Below are 27,108 nucleotides of genomic sequence, written 5' to 3'. Positions count from 1 at the left end.
TGAGGGGTCAGCCATTTTGGATTGACGTGATAGATTGGCCATCTTTGACTGATGAGGTGTATTCCATCTTGGACAGAGATGAGGTGTCCTTCATCTTGGACAGAAATGAGGTGTCCGCCATCTTGGACTGAGATGAGGGGTCAGCCATTTTGGATTGAGGTGAGGTGCCAGCCATTTTGGACTCAGTTGAGATGTCAGCCATTTTGGACTGAAATGTGGGGTTGGTCATGTTGGACTGAGATGAGGGGTCAGCCATGTTAGAAGAAGGTGTATGGTCAGCCATTTTTGAAGGAGGTGAGGGGTCAGTCATTTTGGAAGAGGTCAAGAGTCAGCCATCTTGGAAGGAGGTGAGGGCTTGGCCATCTTGACTGAGCTTTCCAAAACTAGGCCTCACACTAACATCAGAACTTTCATTGACGTCAACATGGACTTGACCGCATCAAACTGTTCAAAGATGACAGTAACAATACCCTGAATTCATAAAGCACCTTTAATGTTACAACAATATCTCAAAAATGTCTCAGTGGCAATGACCTAAGCATAATTTGAACTCGAGTCACATGACAAGATGTTAGATCAGGTGATCAAGGCCTCAGATAGAGAGGTCAGTTCGAACGAGTGTTATGAAGGAGGAGACAGAGGAAGAGCATCCATGAGAGTGAGGAGTGGGGGAAGGGTAGAGGATTTGGGGGGTATGGGGAATCATCCTGAGCTCAGGACCAGGAGGCAGCTGAAGCCACCAATTGCAGAGCGAGGGGGATCCGGGAATAATCGAGATTCGGCACTGGGGGCAGTGAAGGAGATAGGGAGGGGGTGTAGGGGATGGAGGGGGTTAAAGAGATAGGGAGGGGTGTGTAGGGGATGGAGGGAGTTACAGAGATAGGGAGGGAGTATAGGGGCTGGAGGGGGTTACAGAGATAGGGAGGGGGTGTCGGGGCTGGAGGGGGTTACAGAGATAGGGAGGGGGTGTAGGGGCTGGAGGGGGTTACAGAGATAGGGAGGGGGTGTAGGGGCTGGAGGGGGTTACAGAGATAGGGAGGGGGTGTAGGGGCTGGAGGGGGGGTTACAGAGATAGGGAGGGGGTGTAGGGGCTGGAGGGGGGTTACAGAGATAGGGAGGGGGTGTAGGGGCTGGAGGGGGGGTTACAGAGATAGGGAGGGGGTGTAGGGGCTGGAGGGGGGTTACAGAGATAGGGAGGGGGTGTAGGGGCTGGAGGGGGGTTACAGAGATAGGGAGGGGTGTCGGGGCTGGAGGGGGTTACAGAGATAGGGAGGGGGTGTAGGGGCTGGAGGGGGTTACAGAGATAGGGAGGGGGTGTCAGGGCTGGAGGGGGTTACAGAGATAGGGAGGGGGTGTAGGGGCTGGAGGGGGTTACAGAGATAGGGAGGGGGTGTAGGGGCTGGAGGGGGTTACAGAGATAGGGAGGGGTGTAGGGGCTGGAGGGGGTTACAGAGATAGGGAGGGAGTGTAGGGGCTGGAGGGGGTTACAGAGATAGGGAGGGGGTGTCGGGGCTGGAGGGGGTTACAGAGATAGGGAGGGAGTGTCGGGGGGTTAGAACACGGACGAGCTCTGGCCCTCCTTGCTGATCTGACGGCTGACCCTGTGTGAACCCCTCTGGTATCCAGCGTCCGACAGGAGGCTGAGCACCTCTCTGCGGAACTTGACCCCGATGAAGGCGTAGAGGAGGGGGTTCAGGCAGGAGTGGACCAGGCCCAGGCTCTGGGTGACCGTGCGGCTGATGTCCAGGACGTTGAGGCCAGAGCAGTCGGGCCGGACGGCGCCCAGGGACTGGAGGGTGTCGACGAAGAGCACGGCGTTGTAGGGCAACCAGCAGACGACGAAGACCACTACCAGGGCGACCACCACCTTGAGGGTCTTCTGCCTCTCGAAGACCGTGCTGCCCCACAAGCTCCTGAAGATCAGGCAGTAGCAGTACAGCATGGCAGAGGCGGGCAGGAAGAAGCCCAGACAATGGTGAACCAGGCGTAGTGCCATCTTCCAGCCCTCGGCGCTCTCCACCCCAAAGGAGTAGGTGCAGGCTTTCAGGGGCGAATAGCTGGGCTGGTACACGTCGCGGAAGATGAGGTCAACGATGGCCAGCAGGAGGCAGAAAGACCAGACCACGATGCAGGTCAGGTGGACGTAGACGGGCTTGCGTTTACGGTACATTTGGATGGCGTGGACGATGGCCAGGTACCGGTCAAAGCTGATGCAAACCAGGAAGAGGATGCTGCTGTACAGGTTCAGGGCGAAGATCCCGCCCGTTATCTTACACATGGCAGCCCCAAACAACCAGCCGCCCACCGCCTCCGCCATCCAGAAGGGCAGGGTGACCACCAGGATGAGATCGGCGACCGCCAGATGCAGGATGAAGGTGTCGGTGTGCGTCCTGGAGTGCCGGTAGCGAGCGATGACGAAGATGAGGAGTCCGTTGCCGCCGACTCCCAGCACAAAGACCAGCGAGTAGATGATGGGGATGAAGAGGCTGTTGAAGTTGCCGATGGTAATGGGCTTGCAAGGCTGTGCAAACATGAAGTCACTTTCCAGATATTCGTAATCGACCTTTTAGAAAACGGAAAAGGCTCGTTATGGTGCATTTACCGGTTCGACCAGCCCAGCCCCGTCAGGCTCCAGTTTTAACCAGGTTTTATCGTCCACTCTCCCACAGACAGCTGGACTCAAACCAGAGTCCGCTCCGGAGACATTTGTTCGAAGTCTGGAGGCAGTCGGTCCATGTGGACCTTGTACCAATTCCTTCTTCGGAAATAGAACCAGTCTGACTCGAGGCTGGCCTACAGACAGACTCTAACCTCACACCTTTAAGGCATTCCTGATGAAGGGCTTATGCCCGAAAGCTCCACCCTCCTGCTCCTCGGAGGCTGCCTGAGCTGCTGTGCTTTTCCAGCATCACTCCCTCGACTCGGTTCTGCAGTTCTCACTCTCTCCAACTTTAATGCATTGTCTCAGCTGAGATCTCACTGTTTTTTCTCAATTAAACTTTAAATTATCTCGGACATGTGACTGGATTAGAAGTTCGGGGATTTCCATATTAATGAACAGAGTGCTGCATCACCATTCTCAGTGATTAAAGACTAAACAGTGATCTAGGTTTGTTCAATACATCACATCAGTTGTACAACACTATGATCTTTGGCTATAAATTCGGTGTCCCATGATCCTGCCCCAGGAGCTCCCTGACAGAGGGGCAGCGCTCCGAAAGCTACTGCTTCCAAATAAACCTGTTGGACAGTAACTGATGCTGTATGATCTTTAAATTCCTCTGCACTGTCCCCCATCAAACACTCCTAGGTCAGGGACAGCACGGGGTTAGATACAGAGTAAAGCTCCCCCTACACTGTCCCCCATCAAACACTCCTAGGTCAGGGACAGCACGGGGTTAGATACAGAGTAAAGCTCCCCCTACACTGTCCCCCATCAAACACTCCTAGGTCAGGGACAGCACGGGGTTAGATACAGAGTAAAGCTCCCCCTACACTGTCCCCCATCAAACACTCCCAGGACAGGGACAGCACGGGGTTAGATACAGAGTAAAGCTCTCTCTACACTGTCCCGCATCAAACACTCCCAGGACAGGAACAGCACGGGGTTAGCTACAGAGTAAAGCTCCCCCTACACTGTCCCCCATCAAACACTCCCAGGACAGGGACAGACTGGGGTAAGATACAGAGAAAAGCTCCCTCTACACTGCCCTCCATCAAACCCTCCCAGGACTGGGACAGCACAGCGTCAGATACAGAGTAAAACTCCCTCTACACTGTCCCCACATCAAACACTCCCAGGACAGGGACAGCACAGGGTCAGATAAAGAGTAAAGCTCCCTCTACACTATACCCATCAAACACTCCCAGGACAGGGACAGCACAGGGTCAGATACAGAGTAAAGCTTCCTCTACACTATCCCCATCAAACACTCTCTGGATAGGGACAGCACGGGGTCAGATACAGAGTAAAGCTCTCTCTACACTATCCTCATCAAACACTCTCAGGACAGGGACAGCACAGGGTTAGATACAGTGTAAAGCTCCCTCTACACTGTCCCCCATCAAACACTCCCAGGACAGGGACAGGATGGGGTTAGATACAGAGTAAAGCTCGCTCTACACTGTCCCCCATCAAACACTCCCAGGACAGGGACAGCATGGGGTTAGATTCAGAGTAAAGCTCTCTCTACACTGTCCCCCATCAAACACTCCCAGGACAGGGACAACACAGGGTTAGATACAGAGTAAAGCTCCTTCTACACTATCCCAATCAAACACTCCCAGGTCAAGGACAGCACGGGGTTAGATACAGAGTAAAGCTCCCTCTACACTGTCCCCCATCAAACACTCCCCGGACAGGGACAGGACGGGGTTAGATACAGAGTAAAGCTCCTTCTACACTGTCCCCCATCAAACCCTCCCAGGACTGGGTCAGCACGGGGTTAGACACAGAGTAAAGCTTCCTCTACACGGTCCCCCATCAAACACTCCCAGGACAGGGACAGCACGGGGTTAGATACAGAGTAAAGCTCCCTCTACACTGTCCCCCATCAAACACTCCCAGGACAGGGACAGCACGGGGTTAGATACAGAGTAAAGCTCTCTCTACACTGTCCCCCATCAAACACTCCCAGGAAAGGGACAGCACAGGGTTAGATACAGAGTAAAGCTCCCTCTACACTGTCTCCCGATCAAACACTCCCAGGACAGGGACAGCATGGGGTTAGAGACAGAGTAAAGCTCCCTCTACACTGTCCCCCATCAAATACTTCAGGGACTGGTTCAGCACGGGGTTAGATACGAAGTAAAGCTCCCTCTACACTGTCCCCCATCAAACATTCCCAGGACAGGGACAGCACGGGGTTAGATACAGAGTAGAGCTCTCTCTACACTGTCCACCATCAAACACTCCCAGGACTGGGACAGCACAGGGTTAGATACAGAGTAAAGCTCCCTCTACACTGACCCCCCACCAAACACTCCCAGGACGTGGATAGCACAGGTTTAGATACAGAGTAAAGCTCCCTCTACACTGTCCCCCATCAAACATTCCCAGGACAGGGACAGCATGGGGTTAGACACAGAGTAAAGCTCCCTCTACACTGTCTCCCATCAAACATTCCCAGGACAGGGACAGCACGGGGTTAGATACAGAGTAAAGCTCTCTCTACACTGTCCACCATCAAACACTCCCAGGACTGGGACAGCACACAGTAAGATACAGAGTAAAGCTCCCTCTACCCTGACCACCATCAAACACTCCCAGGACTAGGACAGCACACAGTAAGATACAGAGTAAAGCTTCCTCTACCCTGACCACCATCAAACACTCCCAGGACAGGGACAGCACGGGGTTAGATACAGAGTAAAGCTCCCTCTACACTGTCCCCCATCAAACACTCCCAGGACTGGGACAGCACACAGTAAGATACAGAGTAAAGCTCTCTCTACACTGTCCCCCATGAAACCCTCCCAGGACAGGGACAGCACGGGGTTAGATACAGAGTAAAGCTCTCTCTACACTGTCCCCCATGAAACCCTCCCAGGACAGTGACAGCATGGGGTTAGATACAGAGTAAAGCTCTCTCTACACTGTCCGCCATCAAACACTCCCAGGACAGGGACAGCACAGGGTTAGATACAGAGTAAAGCTCCCTCTACACTGACCCCCCACCAAACCCTCCCAGGACGTGGATAGCACAGGTTTAGATACAGAGTAAAGCTCCCTCTACACTGTCCCCCATCAAACATTCCCAGGACAGGGACAGACTGGGGTAAGATACAGAGAAAAGCTCCCTCTACACTGCCCTCCATCAAACCCTCCCAGGACTGGGACAGCACAGCGTCAGATACAGAGTAAAACTCCCTCTACACTGTCCCCACATCAAACACTCCCAGGACAGGGACAGCACAGGGTCAGATAAAGAGTAAAGCTCCCTCTACACTATACCCATCAAACACTCCCAGGACAGGGACAGCACAGGGTCAGATACAGAGTAAAGCTTCCTCTACACTATCCCCATCAAACACTCTCTGGATAGGGACAGCACGGGGTCAGATACAGAGTAAAGCTCTCTCTACACTATCCTCATCAAACACTCTCAGGACAGGGACAGCACAGGGTTAGATACAGTGTAAAGCTCCCTCTACACTGTCCCCCATCAAACACTCCCAGGACAGGGACAGGATGGGGTTAGATACAGAGTAAAGCTCGCTCTACACTGTCCCCCATCAAACACTCCCAGGACAGGGACAGCATGGGGTTAGATTCAGAGTAAAGCTCTCTCTACACTGTCCCCCATCAAACACTCCCAGGACAGGGACAACACAGGGTTAGATACAGAGTAAAGCTCCCTCTACACTATCCCAATCAAACACTCCCAGGTCAAGGACAGCACGGGGTTAGATACAGAGTAAAGCTCCCTCTACACTGTCCCCCATCAAACACTCCCCGGACAGGGACAGGACGGGGTTAGATACAGAGTAAAGCTCCTTCTACACTGTCCCCCATCAAACCCTCCCAGGACTGGGTCAGCACGGGGTTAGACACAGAGTAAAGCTTCCTCTACACGGTCCCCCATCAAACACTCCCAGGACAGGGACAGCACGGGGTTAGATACAGAGTAAAGCTCCCTCTACACTGTCCCCCATCAAACACTCCCAGGACAGGGACAGCACGGGGTTAGATACAGAGTAAAGCTCTCTCTACACTGTCCCCCATCAAACACTCCCAGGAAAGGGACAGCACAGGGTTAGATACAGAGTAAAGCTCCCTCTACACTGTCTCCCGATCAAACACTCCCAGGACAGGGACAGCATGGGGTTAGAGACAGAGTAAAGCTCCCTCTACACTGTCCCCCATCAAATACTTCAGGGACTGGTTCAGCACGGGGTTAGATACGAAGTAAAGCTCCCTCTACACTGTCCCCCATCAAACATTCCCAGGACAGGGACAGCACGGGGTTAGATACAGAGTAAAGCTCTCTCTACACTGTCCACCATCAAACACTCCCAGGACTGGGACAGCACAGGGTTAGATACAGAGTAAAGCTCCCTCTACACTGACCCCCCACCAAACACTCCCAGGACGTGGATAGCACAGGTTTAGATACAGAGTAAAGCTCCCTCTACACTGTCCCCCATCAAACATTCCCAGGACAGGGACAGCATGGGGTTAGACACAGAGTAAAGCTCCCTCTACACTGTCTCCCATCAAACATTCCCAGGACAGGGACAGCACGGGGTTAGATACAGAGTAAAGCTCTCTCTACACTGTCCACCATCAAACACTCCCAGGACTGGGACAGCACACAGTAAGATACAGAGTAAAGCTCCCTCTACCCTGACCACCATCAAACACTCCCAGGACTAGGACAGCACACAGTAAGATACAGAGTAAAGCTTCCTCTACCCTGACCACCATCAAACACTCCCAGGACAGGGACAGCACGGGGTTAGATACAGAGTAAAGCTCCCTCTACACTGTCCCCCATCAAACACTCCCAGGACTGGGACAGCACACAGTAAGATACAGAGTAAAGCTCTCTCTACACTGTCCCCCATGAAACCCTCCCAGGACAGGGACAGCACGGGGTTAGATACAGAGTAAAGCTCTCTCTACACTGTCCCCCATGAAACCCTCCCAGGACAGTGACAGCATGGGGTTAGATACAGAGTAAAGCTCTCTCTACACTGTCCGCCATCAAACACTCCCAGGACAGGGACAGCACAGGGTTAGATACAGAGTAAAGCTCCCTCTACACTGACCCCCCACCAAACCCTCCCAGGACGTGGATAGCACAGGTTTAGATACAGAGTAAAGCTCCCTCTACACTGTCCCCCATCAAACATTCCCAGGACAGGGACAGACTGGGGTAAGATACAGAGAAAAGCTCCCTCTACACTGCCCTCCATCAAACCCTCCCAGGACTGGGACAGCACAGCGTCAGATACAGAGTAAAACTCCCTCTACACTGTCCCCACATCAAACACTCCCAGGACAGGGACAGCACAGGGTCAGATAAAGAGTAAAGCTCCCTCTACACTATACCCATCAAACACTCCCAGGACAGGGACAGCACAGGGTCAGATACAGAGTAAAGCTTCCTCTACACTATCCCCATCAAACACTCTCTGGATAGGGACAGCACGGGGTCAGATACAGAGTAAAGCTCTCTCTACACTATCCTCATCAAACACTCTCAGGACAGGGACAGCACAGGGTTAGATACAGTGTAAAGCTCCCTCTACACTGTCCCCCATCAAACACTCCCAGGACAGGGACAGGATGGGGTTAGATACAGAGTAAAGCTCGCTCTACACTGTCCCCCATCAAACACTCCCAGGACAGGGACAGCATGGGGTTAGATTCAGAGTAAAGCTCTCTCTACACTGTCCCCCATCAAACACTCCCAGGACAGGGACAACACAGGGTTAGATACAGAGTAAAGCTCCTTCTACACTATCCCAATCAAACACTCCCAGGTCAAGGACAGCACGGGGTTAGATACAGAGTAAAGCTCCCTCTACACTGTCCCCCATCAAACACTCCCCGGACAGGGACAGGACGGGGTTAGATACAGAGTAAAGCTCCTTCTACACTGTCCCCCATCAAACCCTCCCAGGACTGGGTCAGCACGGGGTTAGACACAGAGTAAAGCTTCCTCTACACGGTCCCCCATCAAACACTCCCAGGACAGGGACAGCACGGGGTTAGATACAGAGTAAAGCTCCCTCTACACTGTCCCCCATCAAACACTCCCAGGACAGGGACAGCACGGGGTTAGATACAGAGTAAAGCTCTCTCTACACTGTCCCCCATCAAACACTCCCAGGAAAGGGACAGCACAGGGTTAGATACAGAGTAAAGCTCCCTCTACACTGTCTCCCGATCAAACACTCCCAGGACAGGGACAGCATGGGGTTAGAGACAGAGTAAAGCTCCCTCTACACTGTCCCCCATCAAATACTTCAGGGACTGGTTCAGCACGGGGTTAGATACGAAGTAAAGCTCCCTCTACACTGTCCCCCATCAAACATTCCCAGGACAGGGACAGCACGGGGTTAGATACAGAGTAAAGCTCCCTCTACACTGTCCACCATCAAACACTCCCAGGACTGGGACAGCACAGGGTTAGATACAGAGTAAAGCTCCCTCTACACTGACCCCCCACCAAACACTCCCAGGACGTGGATAGCACAGGTTTAGATACAGAGTAAAGCTCCCTCTACACTGTCCCCCATCAAACATTCCCAGGACAGGGACAGCATGGGGTTAGACACAGAGTAAAGCTCCCTCTACACTGTCTCCCATCAAACATTCCCAGGACAGGGACAGCACGGGGTTAGATACAGAGTAAAGCTCTCTCTACACTGTCCACCATCAAACACTCCCAGGACTGGGACAGCACACAGTAAGATACAGAGTAAAGCTCCCTCTACCCTGACCACCATCAAACACTCCCAGGACTAGGACAGCACACAGTAAGATACAGAGTAAAGCTTCCTCTACCCTGACCACCATCAAACACTCCCAGGACAGGGACAGCACGGGGTTAGATACAGAGTAAAGCTCCCTCTACACTGTCCCCCATCAAACACTCCCAGGACTGGGACAGCACACAGTAAGATACAGAGTAAAGCTCTCTCTACACTGTCCCCCATGAAACCCTCCCAGGACAGGGACAGCACGGGGTTAGATACAGAGTAAAGCTCTCTCTACACTGTCCCCCATGAAACCCTCCCAGGACAGTGACAGCATGGGGTTAGATACAGAGTAAAGCTCTCTCTACACTGTCCGCCATCAAACACTCCCAGGACAGGGACAGCACAGGGTTAGATACAGAGTAAAGCTCCCTCTACACTGACCCCCCACCAAACCCTCCCAGGACGTGGATAGCACAGGTTTAGATACAGAGTAAAGCTCCCTCTACACTGTCCCCCATCAAACATTCCCAGGACAGGGACAGCATGGGGTTAGACACAGAGTAAAGCTCCCTCTACACTGTCTCCCATCAAACACTCCCAGGACAGGGACAGCACGGGGTTAGATACAGAGTAAAGCTCTCTCTACACTGTCCCCCATGAAACCCTCCCAGGACAGTGACAGCATGGGGTTAGATACAGAGTAAAGCTCCCTCTACACTGTCCGCCATCAAACACTCCCAGGACAGGGACAGCACAGGGTTAGATACTGAGTAAAGCTCCTTTTACACTGTCCCCCATCCAATCCTCTCAGGAAGCGGAGAGCATGTGGTTAGATACAGAGTAAAGCTTCCTCTACACTGTCCACCATCTAACACTCCCAGGACAGGGACAGCACGGGGTTAGATTCAGAGTAAATCTCCCTCTACACTGTCCCCCATCAAATACTCCAAGGACAGGTTCAGCACAGGGTTAGATACAAAGTAAAGCTCCCTCTACCCTGTCCACCATCAAACACTCCCAGGACAGGGACAGCACGGGGTTAGATACAGAGTAAAGCTCCCTCTACACTGTCCCCCATCAAACACTCCCAGGGACAGGGACAGCATGGCGTTAGATACAGAGTAAAGCTCTCTCTACAGTGTCCCGCATCAAACACTCCCAGGACAGGGACAGCACGTGGTTAGATACAGAATAAAGCTCCCTCTAAACTGTCCCCCACCAAACACTCCCAGGACAGGGACAGCACGGGTTTAGATACAGAGTAAAGCTCCCTCTACACTGTCCCCCATCAAACATTCCCAGGACTGGGTCAGCACGGGGTTAGACACAGAGTAAAGCTTCCTCTACACGGTCCCCCATGAAACACTCCCAGGACAGGGACAGCACGGGGTTAGACACAGAATAAAGCTCCCTCTACACTGTCCCCCATCAAACACTCCCAGGACAGGGACAGCACAGGGTTAGACACAGAGTAAAGCTTCCTCTACACGGTCCCCCATGAAACACTCCCAGGACAGGGACAGCACGGGGTTAGACACAGAATAAAGCTCCCTCTACACTGTCCCCCATCAAACACTCCCAGGACAGGGACAGCACAGGGTTAGATACAGAGTAAAGCTCCCTCTACACTGTCCCCCATCAAACATTCCCAGGACAGGGACAGCACGGGGTTAGACACAGAGTAAAGCTCCCTCTACACTGTCTCCCATCAAACACTCCCAGGACAGGGACAGCACGGGGTTAGACACAGAGTAAAGCTCCCTCTACACGGTCAGCATGAAACACTCCCAAAACAGGGACAGCAAGGGGTTAGACACAGAGTAAAGCTCCCTCTACACTGTCTCCCATCAAACACTCCCAGGACAGGGTCAGCACAGGGTTAGACACAGAGTAAAGCTCCCTCTACACGGTCCCCCATCAAACACTCCCAGGACAGGGACAGCACACAGTAAGATACAGAGTAAAGCTCCCTCTACCCTGACCACCATCAAACACTCCCAGGACATGGACAGCACAGGGTTAGATCCAGAGTAAAGCTCTCTCTACAGTGTCCCGCATCAAACACTCCCACGACAGGGACAGCACGGGGTTAGATACAGAGTAAATCTCCCTCTACACTGTCCCCCATCAAACACTCTCAGGGACAGGGACAGCATGGGGTTAGATACAGAGTAAAGCTCCCTCTACACTGTCCCCCATCAAACACTCTCAGGGACAGGGACAGCATGGGGTTAGATACAGAGTAAAGCTCCCTCTACACTGTCCCCCATCAAACACTCCCAGGGACAGGGACAGCACAGGGTTAGATACAGAGTAAATCTCGCTCTACACTGACCCCCCCACCAAACCCTCCCAGGACGTGGATAGCACGGGTTTAGATACAGAGTAAAGCTCCCTCCACACTGTCCCCCATCAAACATTCCCAGGACAGGGAGAGCACGGGGTTAGACACAGAGTAAAGCTCCCTCTATACTGTCCCACATCAAACACTCCCAGGACTGGGACAGCACACAGTAAGATATAGAGTAAAGCTCCCTCTACCCTGTCCACCATCAAACACTCCCAGGCCGAGGACAGCGCGGGTTTAGGTACAGAGTAAAGCTCCCTCTATACTGTCCCCCATCAAACACTCCCAGGATGCGCATAGCACGGGGCTAGATACAGAGTAAAGCTCCCTCTACACTGTCCCCCATCAAACACTCCCAGGACAGGGACAGCAGAGGGTTAGATACAGAGATAAGCTCTCTCTACACTGTCCCCCCATCAAACACTCCCAGGATGCGCACAGCACGGGGCTAGATACAGAGTAAAGCTCCATCTACACTATCCCAATCAAACACTCCATGTCAGAGACCGCACAGGGTTAGATACAGAGCAAAGCTCCCTCTACACTGTCCCCATCAAACACTCCCAGGATGGGGACAGCACGGATTTAGTTACAGAGTAAATCTCCCTCTACACTGTCCCCCATCAAACACTCCCAGGGACAGGGACAGCACACGGTTAGACACAGAGTAAAGTTCCCTTTACACTGTCCCCCATCAAACACTCTCAGGGACAGGGACAGCACACGGTTAGACACAGAGTAAAGTTCCCTTTACACTGTCCCCCATCAAACACTCCCAGGACAGGGACAGCACAGGGTTAGACACAGTGTAAAGCTCCCTCTACACAGTCCCCCATGAAACACTCCCAAGACAGGGACAGCACGGGGTTAGATACAGAGTAAAGCTCCCTCTACACTGTCCCCCATCAAACACTCCCAGGGACAGGGACAGCACGGGGTTAGATACAGAGTAAAGGTGATTGTGAAGGGCTGGACAGGGTCAATGCTGAGCAGTATTCCCCCCCTCCCAGTGGGAGAGGCTGGGACCCAGAGGACACCGTCTCAGAATAAAGGGGCACGAATTTCAGACAGAGATGGGGAGGGAGAGGGTGGTGGATCTTTGGAATTCCTACCCAGAGAGAGCTGTGTGGTTGTGGGCAGGGTCCCTGTGTATATTGAAGGCCATGAGAGATTCCCGATCAGTCGGGGAATCACAGGAAAGGGGTCATCAAATCAGCCACAATCCTGTGGAAGGGGAGAGCAGGCCCGATGGACTGAATGGCCTACCCCTGATCCTATTTCCTGCGGCATTGTAGGTCCCTCTACAATGTCTCCCAATCGCTGTGCACAGTACGTCCCTCATTGCAGCGCGCCCTCTCCTGTACTGATAGTGAGGCCACAACAACAGTGACATTCCAAGGATTGCTTTATTGCTGTGTGATTACAAATGAAGAGGCCACAGAAAGTAAAGACACTATATACACGCAGTGGCATTCTGTGTACAGTCTGGTCTCGCTGCCTGTTTAGGAATGCCAGACATCGGAACACTTATGCACACCAACCGCAGTGGAACTAGGAATAGAACTCACTTGAGAATAGTTTGCAATAGTCACTTAGAAACGTTGTGTATCATTAATGCTTACAGGTTTATAGATTAGATTAGATTACTTACAGTGTGGAAACAGGCCTTTCGGCCCAACAAGTCTACACCGACCCGCCGAAGCGCAACCCACCCATACCCCTACATTTACCCCTTACCTAACACTACAGGCAATTTAGCATGGCCAATTCACCTGACCCGCACATCTTTGGATTGTGGGAGGAAACCGGAGCACCCGGAGGAAACCCACGCAGACACGGGGAGAACGTGCAAACTCTCACACAGTCAGTCGCCTGAGGCGGGAATTGAACCCGGGTCTCTGGCGCTGTGAGGCAGCAGTGCTAACCACTGTGCCACCGTGCCGCCCACTAACAGGTTAGACAGGGGGATCCGTACAGGGATACTGCTGTCTGGCTCAGAGGTTAAAGTCTTACAAAAGCTGCCAAAGTGTCTGAACATCCAATCCATGAGGAGGCCATTCAGCCCCTCTCCTCCCCCCCACCATCTTGCCTTGCTTGGCTTCATTCAGAGGCTCACTAATGATCTTACCCAGTATGGTGACGAAACATCTGAAAACGACCCTCCCTGTTCCGCAAGAGACACCAACATCCAGAACTGGCTCATTTTGGAAAAGCACCCCCTCCTCCAACTCCCCCTCGCGCCCACCCCCCCTCCAGGGACTGGTATCCACCCTGCTGTGAGGATGCCCACAGTTGAATACCACCGTTGCCACTAACCGTGAATGGGTGGCAGTCCATGTGAGCCAGCCCACCGGGGATGGGGGGAGGTGTGGTTGCAGGGGGGCACGGCTAGGGAGTGGGGATTCCGTGGGGAGGGGGGGTCTGCTGGAATGTGAGAGGAGTTACTGCCAAATGGCTTTGAGGGGGGGTTGCTAAATTTTCTCTGGTTCACAGATGATTTGTGGCATCCTTCACAAGGCAGTTACATATGTCCTTTGAGTAACATCACAAAGTTCATGATAACTGTGCACTCCTGCGCTAACAGATTCCAGTATTCACTCATTGTAAATTGCTCGTGTGTGTGTGTGTGTGAGAGAGAGAGTGATTTCAACTTAGCTGCACAGGGGCACAGGATCTATTCTCTCACCAACCATAAACGACTCTGCTTCCCCTCCTCTCCCTTCATCCTCGGCCCCTGTCATCTCCTTATCCCCCTCTCTTCTTCTCTCATGAGAGAACAGGCCCAAGATCCTCTGGGACGTGGAGGGAAACTTTTTGTAAAAGACATCCTAAGGAGGTGATGAGGGGAGAGAGGGGGGGAGTCGCATTCCCGTTAGCGGAAGTGTCGACCTCAGAGATCCCGGGAAGAGTTTGAACGTTCTAGCCATTTTTGAGAGGATGTTTTGTCGCTCAGGGTTGTGGGTACAGCTGGTAGTCTTATCCTTCTGACTGACGAGGTAACTGAGTGTGTAGACGGGATAGTCTGAGAACAAACTTGCCAGCACAGCGGGCAACCTGACAAACTGCTCTTGGAGTCACTCTTGGACATCATGTTGGCACCAGGAGTGTGTGTGGGGGGGGGTTGGAGAGGGGGGGACAGAGACGGGGCACATTCTGATGAAACAAATTGTCTCACCACCCCCCCCACCACCTCCCTGCCCCTCGGCCCCCCCCCTCCCTCCTCTCCAAATTCACACGGTGGTCTGCTCAATGGTGTGTCTGCTCAGTTGGGTGGAGAGATTTTGTTGGCGATGGATTGGTGGGATGAGGTTGTGGACTCCGTGAGGTGGGAAGGTTTGGGGGCGTTGGGGTGTTGGGGGAAGGGGGCGCGAAGGAGTCAGGGGGGGGGGGGGGAGAGAACGCGCTGTGCTACCATATCACGGAGTGCGAGGTGGAGGTCTCGGAGTCCGAGATGGCGGAGATGGTGCGCTTGAGTTTCCCGGAGTGCCTCCCCGATGCCAACCTCCCAGTCGGGCAACCGACATGGGCCAGGAGGCTGAGCACCTCTCGGCGGAACTTGACCCCGATGAAGGCGTAGAGGAGGGGGTTCAGGCAGCAGTGGACCAGGCCCAGGCTCTGGGTGACCGTGCGGCTGATGTCCAGGACGTTGAGGCCAGAGCAGTCGGGCCGGATGGCGCCCAGGGACTGGAGGGTGTCGACGAAGAGCACGGCGTTGTAGGGCAACCAGCAGACGACGAAGACCACTACCAGGGCGACCACCACCTTGAGGGTCTTCTGCCTCTCCAGCATGTGAGCACGGCACAGGGTCTTGAAGATCAGGCAGTAGCAGTACAACATGGCGGCCATTGGCACAAAGAAGCCAATGACGTGATGGGTGGCGACGATGGTGAGTTTCCAGGCTGCGGCGCTGTCTGGGTGGAACATGTAGGTGCAGACGCTGGTGTTGAGGTAGCTAGAGGTGTACACGTCGCGGAAGATGAGGTCAACGGTGGCCAGCAGGAGGCAGAAAGACCAGACCACGATGCAGGCCAGGTGGACGTAGACGGGCTTGCGTTTGCGGTACATGTGGATGGCGTGGACGATGGCCAGGTACCGGTCAAAGCTGATGCAGACCAGGAAGAGGATGCTGCTGTACAGGTTCAGGGCGAAGATGGCGCCGATCAGCTTGCACATGGTGGTGCCAAACGTCCAACCCATGACCGCCTCGACTGCCCAGAACGGGAGGGTGAGGACCAGGAGGAGATCGGCTCCTGCCAAGTGGAGGATGAAGGTGTCTGTGAGAGTCCTCCTCGCAGACCTGAGGCGGCCGATGATGAGAATTACCATCATGTTGCCCAGAACACCCAAGAGGAGGACGAGGGAATACAGGATGGGGACAAAGACTCGCACAAAGTTTTCAACTACAATGGGCCTGCACGGTTGACTAACCACAAGGTCAGAGAGATCAAAGTCATCATAGTAGTATTCCTTTAAAAAAGAAACAGAAAAAAAAAGTGTTATTTCGTGACTTTGGGACATCACTCTCCATTGCACTCTCGAAGCGCCTCCTGAAGGGAGTCTTTGGTAATTTAATTCAGGGGGAGTTTGCCCTTCCACTCCCCCTTATGTGAATCACAGGATCCTGACAGTGTTGAAACAGGCCTTTCGGCCCAACAAATTCACACTGACCCTCCAAAGACTAACCCACCCAGACTCATTCCCCTACCTCATATTTACCCCTGACTAATGCACCGGACTTACACACCCCTGGGCACTATGGGACAATTTAGCATGGCCAATCCACCCTAACCTGCACATCCCTGGGCACTATGGGGCAATTTAGCATGGCCAATCCACCCTGACCTGCACATCCCTGGGCACTATGGGACAATTTAGCATGGCCAATCCACCCTGACCTGCACATCCCTGGGCACTATGGGACAATTTAGCATGGCCAATCCACCCTAACCTGCACATCCCTGGCCACTATGGGACAATTTAGCATGGCCAATCCACCCTAACCTGCACATCCCTGGGCACTATGGGGCAATTTAGCATGGCCAATCCACCCTAACCTGCACATCCCTGGCCACTATGGGACAATTTAGCATGGCCAATCCACCCCAACCTGCACATCCCTGGACACTATGGGACAATTTAGCATGGCCAACACACCCTGACCTATACAACTTTGGATTGTGGGAGGAAACCGGAGCACCCAGAGGAAACCCATGCAGACACGGGGAGAATGTGCAAACTCCACACAGTCGCCTGAGGCTGGAATCGAACCTGAGTCCCTAGCGCTGTGAGGCAGCAGTGCTGACCTCTGAGCCACCATGCTACCATCTGAAGGCGAGTTGAATAAGATCACCTCAGATTCTTTCAGGCCTAAAGTCTAGGGGTCTCATCGCTAGGGTTTGTGATGGTCAAAGAGCGCAAGACATTCAAGGGAGGGTCAGTGCTTCCCTCTGTTGGGGGCGGGGAACAAAGGCTTCAGATTTGAGCTGGGCCATCCACTAAGGGCAGTTAAGGGTCAACCCCACGGCTGTGGGTCTGGAGTCACGTGCGAGCCTGACCGGCAGAATCCCTTTCTTAAAGGGCTGCTTTTCTCACACGGTCATTTCATTCAATTCCAGTTCAAACTCTGCCAATCCGTCACTGTGGGATTTGAAGCCAGAGCGACTAAAGTGACAAAGACACCACTACCCTCCTGGATATGATTTTGCTGTGTTTTCGATGGATAGCAAGAACACACTCAAGGGGCTGAATGGCCTCCCACAGTCTCCAAAGTTGCGGGGAAGCAGAGACCGGTTACATGGCCGTGTGGCAGGGAGACGCTGCCGGTGGTAAGATTTCTGGCACCATGCTTGACATCCGCACATCAATGCCCGTTTACTGGCATATGCCTATGGTACTTCAGGCTGGTGTGGGGGCGCCCACTGCGGGAAACTGCGCCAGTGGCTACAGGAAGGCAGGGAAACCCCAGAAAGGACGAGCCGGGACACGGCGGCCATTTTGGTGGCGGCGTCAAGATGGACTGGCATCGGAGTCTACCCAGGATGCTTCACTTCTCGCCAGCTCAGCTCCAAATGGAATGCACCGGGAACCATTTGATTGCCCTGGAGGCAGTGGGAGGGGCAGGTTCACTGACCCAGAACTTGTGAAAGCTTCCCAGGCCGTCCCACATACCCCCTGTTGACTTTGACCCGTGAAATCGAGCCAACGGCACCCCCCGGTGGCCTACAAGTGACTTCAGTCCCACCGTTTCTAACTCCTTCCTGCCTGGCCACTGTTAGGGATTATAGAGAGTCAATGAAGCCCAGGGTAGCTTTTAAGTCAAACTAACGACCTTCCTCAGGAACGGGAGGCAGACAGGAAGGTAAGGGAGAACGGAATCCTCACTCAGTCTCAACCGCAGCGGGATTTGGGATCCAAATGTTAGGCCTCAAAGGGCCAGGGAGAGGCCATGGGAAAAGCTGGAGAGGACGGATTCATCTTCAAGGGTTCTGTGGAGCGTTCGGACGCCACTTCCAGACGGAGAATTGGAAGTCGAGAGGAGTTTTTCTTTTCTCTCCTTCAGTGGTACTCCATTTCCTGAGGGCTCCAGCGAGAGCAGTAACCGTCCACAAGGGAAAAGGGAAGTTCAGGGGCGAAGGTGGTTGGGGTTAGGGTTTTGGAGGGAGGTGGCGGACTAGCGTAGCTAAGGCAATTTTAGATCAGGCCGCACTCAAGGGGCCCTCCTCCTGCTCCTATTTCACTGACTGAGGTGGCACGGCGCAGATTGAGAGACACGCTTTCTGCATCATCACCTGGGACTGGGTGGGACAGCAGCTGAGTGGATCCTTGGAGCAAGGGCCTTATTGGGTGGGAGAAAGTGGGTCAAAACATGTGGCGCTGGAAAAGCACAGCCGGTCAGGCAGCATCCGAGGAGCAGGAGAGTCGACAGTTCAGGCATAAGCTCTTCATCAGGAATGGTTAGGCATGCCAAAATTCGGTCAAATCTTCAGGATTTGTTGGGCGGTGGAAGACGAAGAGATTGAAGATTTCACCATGGGGCTCTCCCTCCTTCCAGAGTGTTGCCAAAGATCTTCGGAGTAGGGAGTCATCTCAACTTCGAAATGATGCGTTCATCTCACCTTCTGTTCAAGTTCCTCACTCCATCACCGTGGGGACCGATCTCTCTCTCTCTCTCTCTCTCTCTCCAATATTTCACCGGCTTCTTGCCTTAGTGAGGGTGGATTCCAGACACTTCCGGAAGATTCCTGAGGGGGGGGCAACACCAGCTACCTCGAAGGCTGTCGTCCGGGAGGGCGTTTGTTGTGCCTTCAGTAGGCTGGCCTCACACTCTCAGGAGGACAGGCTCCTCTGTTGTCGGTGAGGTTAATGGGGGTGGGGAGGGGGTGGGGGTGGTGTAGTTAGATGTGTGGGTGGTGTAGAAGATCAGAAAGAGATGTTTGGGAAAGTCAGCATGTAATTAGTTAAGTCACTATATTGGGTCGGTTCAGTTTTCCAATAGTTATTCTAAATTCTATTTTCAGCTGTTCGCATTTTAACCATCGGGTCTAAATAGATTCTGTTTGGCTTAAAGCTGAGTGATTTGGTGGGCTGTATCACACCTGGAAAATCCACATTACACCCAAATTTACAAAAACAAAACCTGAGACTCTGAGTTACCTTTGTAAAATATTTTGAGGGAGGGTGTCTGGCCTGGTCAGTATCAGAGTGGGAGAAAGTGAGGACCGCAAGTCCTGGAGATTAGAACATAGAACATTGCAGCGCAGCACAGGCCCTTCGGCCCTCGATGTTGCGCTGACCTGTCATACCAATCTGAAGTCCATCTAACCTACACTATTCCATGTACGTCCATATGCCTGTCCAATGACGACTTAAAGTTGGCGAATCTACTACCGTTGTAGGCAAAACATTCCACACCCTTACTACTCTCTGAGTAAAGAAACTACCTCTGACCTCTATCCTATATCTATCACCCCTCAATTTAAAGCTATGCTCCCCCTTGTGCTCACTGTCCCCATACTTGGAAAAAGGCTCTCCCTGTCCACCCAATCCAACCCTCTGATTATCTTGTATGTCTCTATTAAGTCACCTCTCAACCTTCTTCTCTCTAACAAGAACAGCCTCAAGTCCCTCAGCCTTTCCTCGTAAGACCTTCCCTCCATACCAGGCAACATCCTCTGCACCCTTTCCAAAGCTTCCACGTCCTTCTTATAATGCGATGACCAGAACTGTACACAGTACTCCAAGTGCGGCCACTCCAGAGTTTTGTACAGCTGCAGCATAACCTTATGGTTCCGGAACTCGATCCCTCTATTTAATAAAAGCTAGAGTCGGGATTGTGGTGCTGGAAAAGCGCAGCAGGTCAGGCAGCATCCGAGGAGCAGGAGAGTCGACGTTTTGGACATAAACATTCCTGATGAAGAGCTTATGCCCGAAATGTCGACTCTCCTGCTCCTCGGATGCTGCCTGACCTGCTGCGCTTTTCCAGCGACACATTCATCGGGCTGTAAGACCACAATGGGACGAGAAAGGCAGAGAACGAGAATATTCGGAAACGGGGAAGACTTTAAAACAGTGGCAGACCAAAGAGATTTGAGGGGCCCCAGGGACACAGGTCGTGCGCTGAGGTATTGACCAAAGAAAAGGTCATCTGAGCGTTTCACATCCATGTAACCGGAATTTCAGGAGGAGCTCAAAGCTTCAAAGCTCAAAGCTCAAACCTCAATGTTTCAAAGCCCCACCAGGGAGCCCGGGAGGTCCCGTTGGGTTTGGGTGAAGATGAGGAATTAAAGAGAATTCCACGATGGGAAGACTAGGTTGTGCTTCAGACACACCCCATAGATATTCTGCTCTTCGACTCTCAGAAGGGAATCACTGAAAAGGCTATTGTGCTGGGGATTGTAGAGTTATAGAGATCCACCGCTCAGAGAAAGGCCCTTTGGCCCATCACATCTGTGCTGGTCAAGTTAGGAGGGGGGTAAACATGCTAATCTGGATACAGGACTGGCAGATTCACCGAGTCAGAGAGATGTACAGCAGGGAAACAGACCCTTCGGTCCAACCCGTCCATGCTGACCCAGATATCCCAACCCAATCTAGTCCCACCTGCCAGCACCCGACCCATATCCCTCCAAACCCTTCCTATTCATATACCTATCCAGATGCCTCTTAAATGTTGTCATTGTACCAGCCTCCACCACTTCCTCTGGCAGCTCATTCTATAAACATCAGAGTGAAAATGTTTGGTCCCTTTTATATCTTTCCCCTCTCATCCTAAACCTAAGCCCCTCTAGTTCTGGACTCTCCAACCCCAGGGAAGAGACTTTGTCTATTTACCCTATCCATGCCCCTCATGATTTTATAAACCTCTATAAGGTCACCCCTCAGCCTCCGACGCTCCAGGGAAAACAGCCCCAGCCTGTTCAGCCCCTCCCTGTAGCTCAGATCCTCCAACCCTGGCAACATCCTTGTAAATCTTTTCTGAACCCTTTCAAGTTTCACTACATCTTTCCGATAGGAAGGAGACCAGGATTGCACGCAATATTCCAACAGTGGCCTAACCAATGTCCTGTACAGCTGCAACATGACCTCCCAACTCCTGTACTCAATACTCTGACCGATAAAGGAAAGCATACCAAACGCCTTCTTCACAATCCTATCTACCTGCAACTCCACTTTCAAGGAGCTATGAACCTGCACTCCAAGGTCTCTTTGTTCAGCAACACTCCCTAGGTCCTTACCATTGAGTGTATAAGTCCTGCTAAGATTTACTTGTCGAAAACAGATTATGTCCTCAGAAAACATAGCGTGCATCAACAAAACCGAGAACTGCAGATAATGGACTTGGTTAGGCCACTGTTGGAATATTGCGTGCAATTCTGGTCTCCTTCCTATCGGAAAGATGTAGTGAAACTTGAAAGGGTTCAGAAAAGATTTACAAGGATGTTGCCAGGGTTGGAGGATCTGAGCTACAGGGAGAGGTTGAACAGGCTGGGGCTGTTTTCCCTGGAGCGTCGGAGGCTGAGGGGTGACCTTATAGAGGTGTACAAAATTATGAGAGGCATGGAGAGATAAATAGACAAAGTCTTTTCCCTGGGTGGGGGAGTCCAGAACTAGAGGGGCATAGGTTTAGGGTGAGAGGGGAAAGATATAAAAGAGGCCTAACATTTTCACTCATGTGTGTAAGAAATGAGCTGCCAGAGGAAGTGGTGCAGGCTGTTTATTTTATCTACCTTATCTTGAGTGCTATTTATTTTCATATAGTTACCAAATATCAGGGGACCATCCCGTAGGGAGAGAGACCTCTGCTCTGAGATATTAGTAAGACATAGCAGTGGGACAGTGACCTCACCCTGTCCTGGGAGGGTTTGATGGGGGACAGTGTAGAGGGAGCTTTATTCTGCATCTAACCCTGTGCTGTCCCTGTCCTGGGAGTGTTTGATGGGAGGACACTGTAGAGGGAGCTTTACTCTGTATCTAACCCTGTGCTGTCCCTGTCCTGGGAGTGTTTGATGGGGGGACACTGTAGAGGGAGCTTTACTCTGTATCTAACCCCGTGCTGTCCCTGTCCCTGGGAGTGTTTGATGGGGGGACAGTGTAGAGGGAGCTTTACTCTGTATCTAACTCCGTGCTGTTCCTGTCCTGGGAGTGTTTGATGGGGGACAGTGTAGAAAGAGCTTTACTCTGTATCTAACCCCGTGCTGTCCCTGTCCTGGGAGTGTTTGATGGGGGGACAGTGTAGAGGGAGCTTTACTCTGTACCTAACCCCGTGCTGTCCCTGTCCTGGGTGTGTTTGATGGGGGACAGTGTAGAGGGAGCTTTACTCTGTATCTAACCCCGTGCTGTCCCTGTCCTGGGAGTGTTTGATGGGGGGACAGTGTAGAGGGAGCTTTACTCTGTACCTAACCCCGTGCTGTCCCTGTCCTGGGAGTGTTTGATGGGGGGACAGTGTAGAAGGAGCTTTACTCTGTATCTAACTCCAACATGCCAACCCCCAAACGTTTTAAATGAAGCCAGTCTGGGCTCTGTAACTTGTTGAATGTTCCCAGAGCTTAGGGAGAAGTGGAAGTGGGCACAAAGTAACTGAGTCATGCAGACCACCCCTTGCGTCAAACGTTGGTCAGATATTTGCTGATGGTGCTGAAACGAAGTTGTGTGCAACCTCATCCGCATCATCGGCAGCTGTTAGCTTCACTCCAAAGTCAACAAACATGTGCCTCCCTCGGGTCTGGGGTCCTTGTCTCTGTGGTAATTCCCCTCAACTCCTTCACCAGTGGGAACAACGTTTCTGCTTCCTGTATTCTCTCAGGATTGTTCTGAGTGCGACCATATCAAATAAACGACGCTTTGGACAGGGAGGGGTGGTGCACGTTTGCCAGAACGATGAACTGGGGTTACATTATGATTATCCAAACCCGGCCGTCATCTCCCTGAAGTTTGGAAGGTTAAGAAGGTGACCCCATCGAGGTCTTAACAGGAAACGACAGAGTTGATTTTCCCGCAGTTTGGAGGAACCAAGTGGAGTTGCCTGAGAATTAGGATTGGGATGTTCAGGGAGAGATGTTCGGAAGCATTTGCACACACAATGGGTGGAAGTCCCTCAAAGGGTGATGGATGTTGAGTTAAATCTGAGATCGAGGAATTTTGAACGAGTAATGTTGTTAAGGGATTGGTCTCAAGGCAGGGATATGGAGTGAGGCTACAAATCAGCCATGAATGGTCAAGCATGCTTGAAGGGTTGAATGGCCAGCTGCTGTAACTCTGTTCCTAAACCACCCTGTGCCTTCACTGCTGCATGGAGAGCAGGCCCATGTCGGTAAAACTATCTCCGACAGTCAGAATGTCAGGTTTCCTGAGCCTCAGGCTAGGCCGCACTCAGAGTTCTGCGTTCAATTCTGGTCACCCCATGACAGGAAGGACGTGCAGGGTTTTGGGGGATGGTGCAGGAGGGGGTTTGACCAGGATGCTGCCTGGATTTGAGGGGAGGGGTGATAAGGAGAGGCTAGAAAAACGCTGGGTGTTTTCTCTGGAAGCTGAGGGGAGGCTTGATAGAAGTTTATAAGGTGCACAGATAGGATTGACAGACAAAATCTTTCTCCCAGAGCTGGAATGTCTAAATCTTGGGGGGTGGTATTTAAGGTGAGAGGGGGAAAGCCCAAAGGAGATGTGAGGGGCAGGTTTTTTTACCCAGAGAGGGATAAGAGTGTGGAACACACTGTCTGGAGTGGTGGAGGCAGGGACGCTGGGGGCATTTAAGGGGCTTTTAGATAAACACAAGGAAAGGAGGGATATGGACCGAGGGCAGGCAGAAGGGATTAGTTAAATGTAGTGTCATGGGTTTTCCTCACTTCAGTGCCAAATGGTCCATCCCCTGGGTCAGCATGGATGAGATGGATCGAAGGGCCTCGTTCTGTGCTCCATCACATCTATGGTTCAACAGTTCTATTCCAGCATGTGTTCTCCCACTTCCCAGCTCCTCCCAGTAAATCATTCCCTCGCCCCCCCAGTCCCTCAGACTTATGGAGACCTCTCTCTTTGTTCCAAACTCCAAAGAAATATGAGCTGAAAATGTGTTGCTGGTTAAAGCACAGCAGGTCAGGCAGCAACCAAGGAACAGGAGATTCGACGTTTCGGGCCACAGCCCTTCATCAGGCTCTGGCCCGAAACGTCGAATTTCCTGTTCCTTGGATGCTGCCTGACCTGCTGTGCTTTAACCAGCAACACATTTTCAGCTCTGATCTCCAGCATCTGCAGACCTCACTTTTTATCCGAAGAAATATGAGCCCAATTTACTCAGCAGCTCAACACAGAGCATCCCCCACTGCCAGGGTGTGGGCGGTTCAGTGTTACCATTGAGCAGAAACTGAACAGGACTCGCCGATATACACACAGCGGCTTCAAAAGCAGGTTAGAGGCTGCAAGGACAGATCACCAGGTCAATGTTCACCTGGTTCCCCACCTCCACACACACACACACTCACACACACACACACACACACACACACGCCACACCCCCACACACCCCACACACACTCACACCCACACACACTCACACACACACACACTCACACACACACACTCTCACACACACACACTCACACACACACACACCCCACACACCCCCACACACCCCCACACCCCCACACACCCCACACACACTCACACCCACACACACTCACACACACCCACACACACACTCTCACACACACACTCATATACATACACACACCCACACACACCCCACACAGACACACTCACACACCCACACACACCCACACACCCCACACACACACTCACACGCACACTCACACACACACACACCCCACACACATACTCACACAGACACACACACACGTGCACACACTCACACACACATCCCCCACACACACACACACACCCACACACACACTCACACACACACCCACACACACACTCACACACTGTCGCACTCACACACACCTACACACATCGACACACCCACACACACCTACACACACACAATTTCTCACAAACACACACACATATACACTCTCAGATACACATTCTCACACCGACAACATGGACTGGAGAAACAAGCAGCATACTATCGCTGGCTTCATAGCTCAGGGGCTAGAGCACTGGCTGTGTAAGCCAGGGATTGTGGGTTCTAGTTGCAGTGGGACTTTTGGTATCTGGTTAATTTACAATATCTGGTATTCTGTTTTGAAACTAGTCCCACACTCACCCTCAAACACCGTGCTCACTCCTTATCATCAAAACCATATCCTATGAATGCCCCAAATCTCAATCATACATACACAACACTGCAGAGACTCGGCCAGCAACTGTGGGGAGAGAAACAGTCTGAACCGGTTTCTAATCGTCACCTCTCCTCTCCTCCCTCGCTGTTTTCACCATCTCCATCTATCTCTCTGTCTCTCCACAATCCATCGCTGTCTCTCTCTCTCTCGCTATCCAGTTCCCTTTCTGTGGATCTTATTGAATAGCAGGACCAGAAGTGAGGGGCTGAATGGCCACACACTGCTGCAATATTCTGCATTTGTCCTTTTATGTCATTCGCTGCTGCTCTCCTCGTCATTGAGACCTTGGGCTTCAAAAGTTTAAATGCAACAAGGTCTGGACGATACCAATTCATGCCACACAACTGTCAGACGATCACCAACACCAACAAATGACAATCGAAACACCGCCCCTTGACCTTCCACGGTGTTCCCATCACTGAATCCCCCAATGTCACCATCCTGGGGGTTACCATTGACCAGAAACCCAACTGGACCCACCACATAAACACAGCGGCTCCAAGAGCAGCTCAGTGGCTGGGAATCCTGCAGCGAGTAACTCCCCTCCTGACTCCCCCCAAAGCCTGTCCCACCATCGACAAGGCCCAAGGCAGGAGGGGGAGGGAATACTCCCCACTTGCCCCTGGATGGGGGCAGCTCCAACAACACTCGAGAAGCTCAACACCATCCAGGGACAAAGCAGCCCCCACTGGATTGGCCCCACACCCACAAACATCCCCTCCCTCCACCCACCGACACTCAGTAACAGCAGTGTGTACCATCCCCTCTCTCCCCCAACCCCCCTCAGTAACAGCAGTGTGTACCATCACCTCCCTCCCCCCACCCCCCTCAGTAACAGCAGTGTGTACCATCCCCACCCCCCACCCCCCCTCAGTAACAGCAGTGTGTACCATCCCCTCCCTCCCCCCACCCCCCTCAGTAACAGCAGTGTGTACCATCACCTCCCTCCCCCCACCCCCCTCAGTAACAGCAGTGTGTACCATCCCCTCCCTCCCCCCACCCCCCTCAGTAACAGCAGTGTGTACCATCACCTCCCTCCCCCCATCCCCCTCAGTAACAGCAGTGTGTACCATCCCCTCCCTCCCCCCACCCCCCCTCAGTAACAGCAGTGTGTACCATCCCCTCCCTCCCCCCACCCCCCCTCAGTAACAGCAGTGTGTACCATCCCCTCCCTCCCCCCCACCCCCCCCCTCAGTAACAGCAGTGTTGTACCAGCTACAAGACCCACTGCAGAAACTCACCAAAGACCCTCAGGCAGCACCTTCCAAACCCACGGCCACTTCCATCTGGAAGGACAAGGGGCAGCAGGTACATGGGAACCCCACCCCCCTGCAAGTTCCCCTCCCCTCACCATCCCGACTTGGAAATATATCGGCCGTTCCTTCCTGGGTCAGAATTCCCTCCCTCAGGAACATTGTGGGTCTACCCTACAGCACATGGACTGCAGCGGGTCAAGAAGGCAGCTCACCCCCACCTTCTCAAGGGGGGCAACTAGGGACATAAATACTGGGCCCAGCCAGGGGCCTCCCATGAAAGAAT

The 27,108-nt window shown here is 52.6% G+C and overlaps 1 protein-coding gene across 2 annotated transcripts in view; it reads right to left on the bottom strand.

The window, feature by feature from the left end:
- Positions 1 to 1,358: 1,358 nt before the first annotated feature.
- Positions 1,359 to 27,108, bottom strand: part of LOC132833983 (C-X-C chemokine receptor type 3-2-like) — a 38,450-nt gene continuing 12,700 nt past the window's right edge. Inside the window, exon 2 of one of the 2 annotated variants that reach the window (XM_060852693.1) lies at positions 1,359 to 2,563. In XM_060852693.1, coding sequence (XP_060708676.1) covers positions 1,553 to 2,563 — 1,011 coding nt within the window. In that variant the 3' untranslated portion in view covers positions 1,359 to 1,552. Of the gene's footprint in view, positions 2,564 to 13,999; positions 16,244 to 27,108 lie in introns of those variants that run through there. The other variant, XM_060852692.1, reaches the window with a different exon arrangement.

The sequence above is a fragment of the Hemiscyllium ocellatum genome, chromosome 38, assembly GCF_020745735.1.
Source record: "Hemiscyllium ocellatum isolate sHemOce1 chromosome 38, sHemOce1.pat.X.cur, whole genome shotgun sequence".
Taxonomy (NCBI): domain Eukaryota; kingdom Metazoa; phylum Chordata; class Chondrichthyes; order Orectolobiformes; family Hemiscylliidae; genus Hemiscyllium; species Hemiscyllium ocellatum.
Note: the sequence above shows the minus strand (reverse complement) of the source record. Positions and strands in the feature narration are given on the sequence as shown.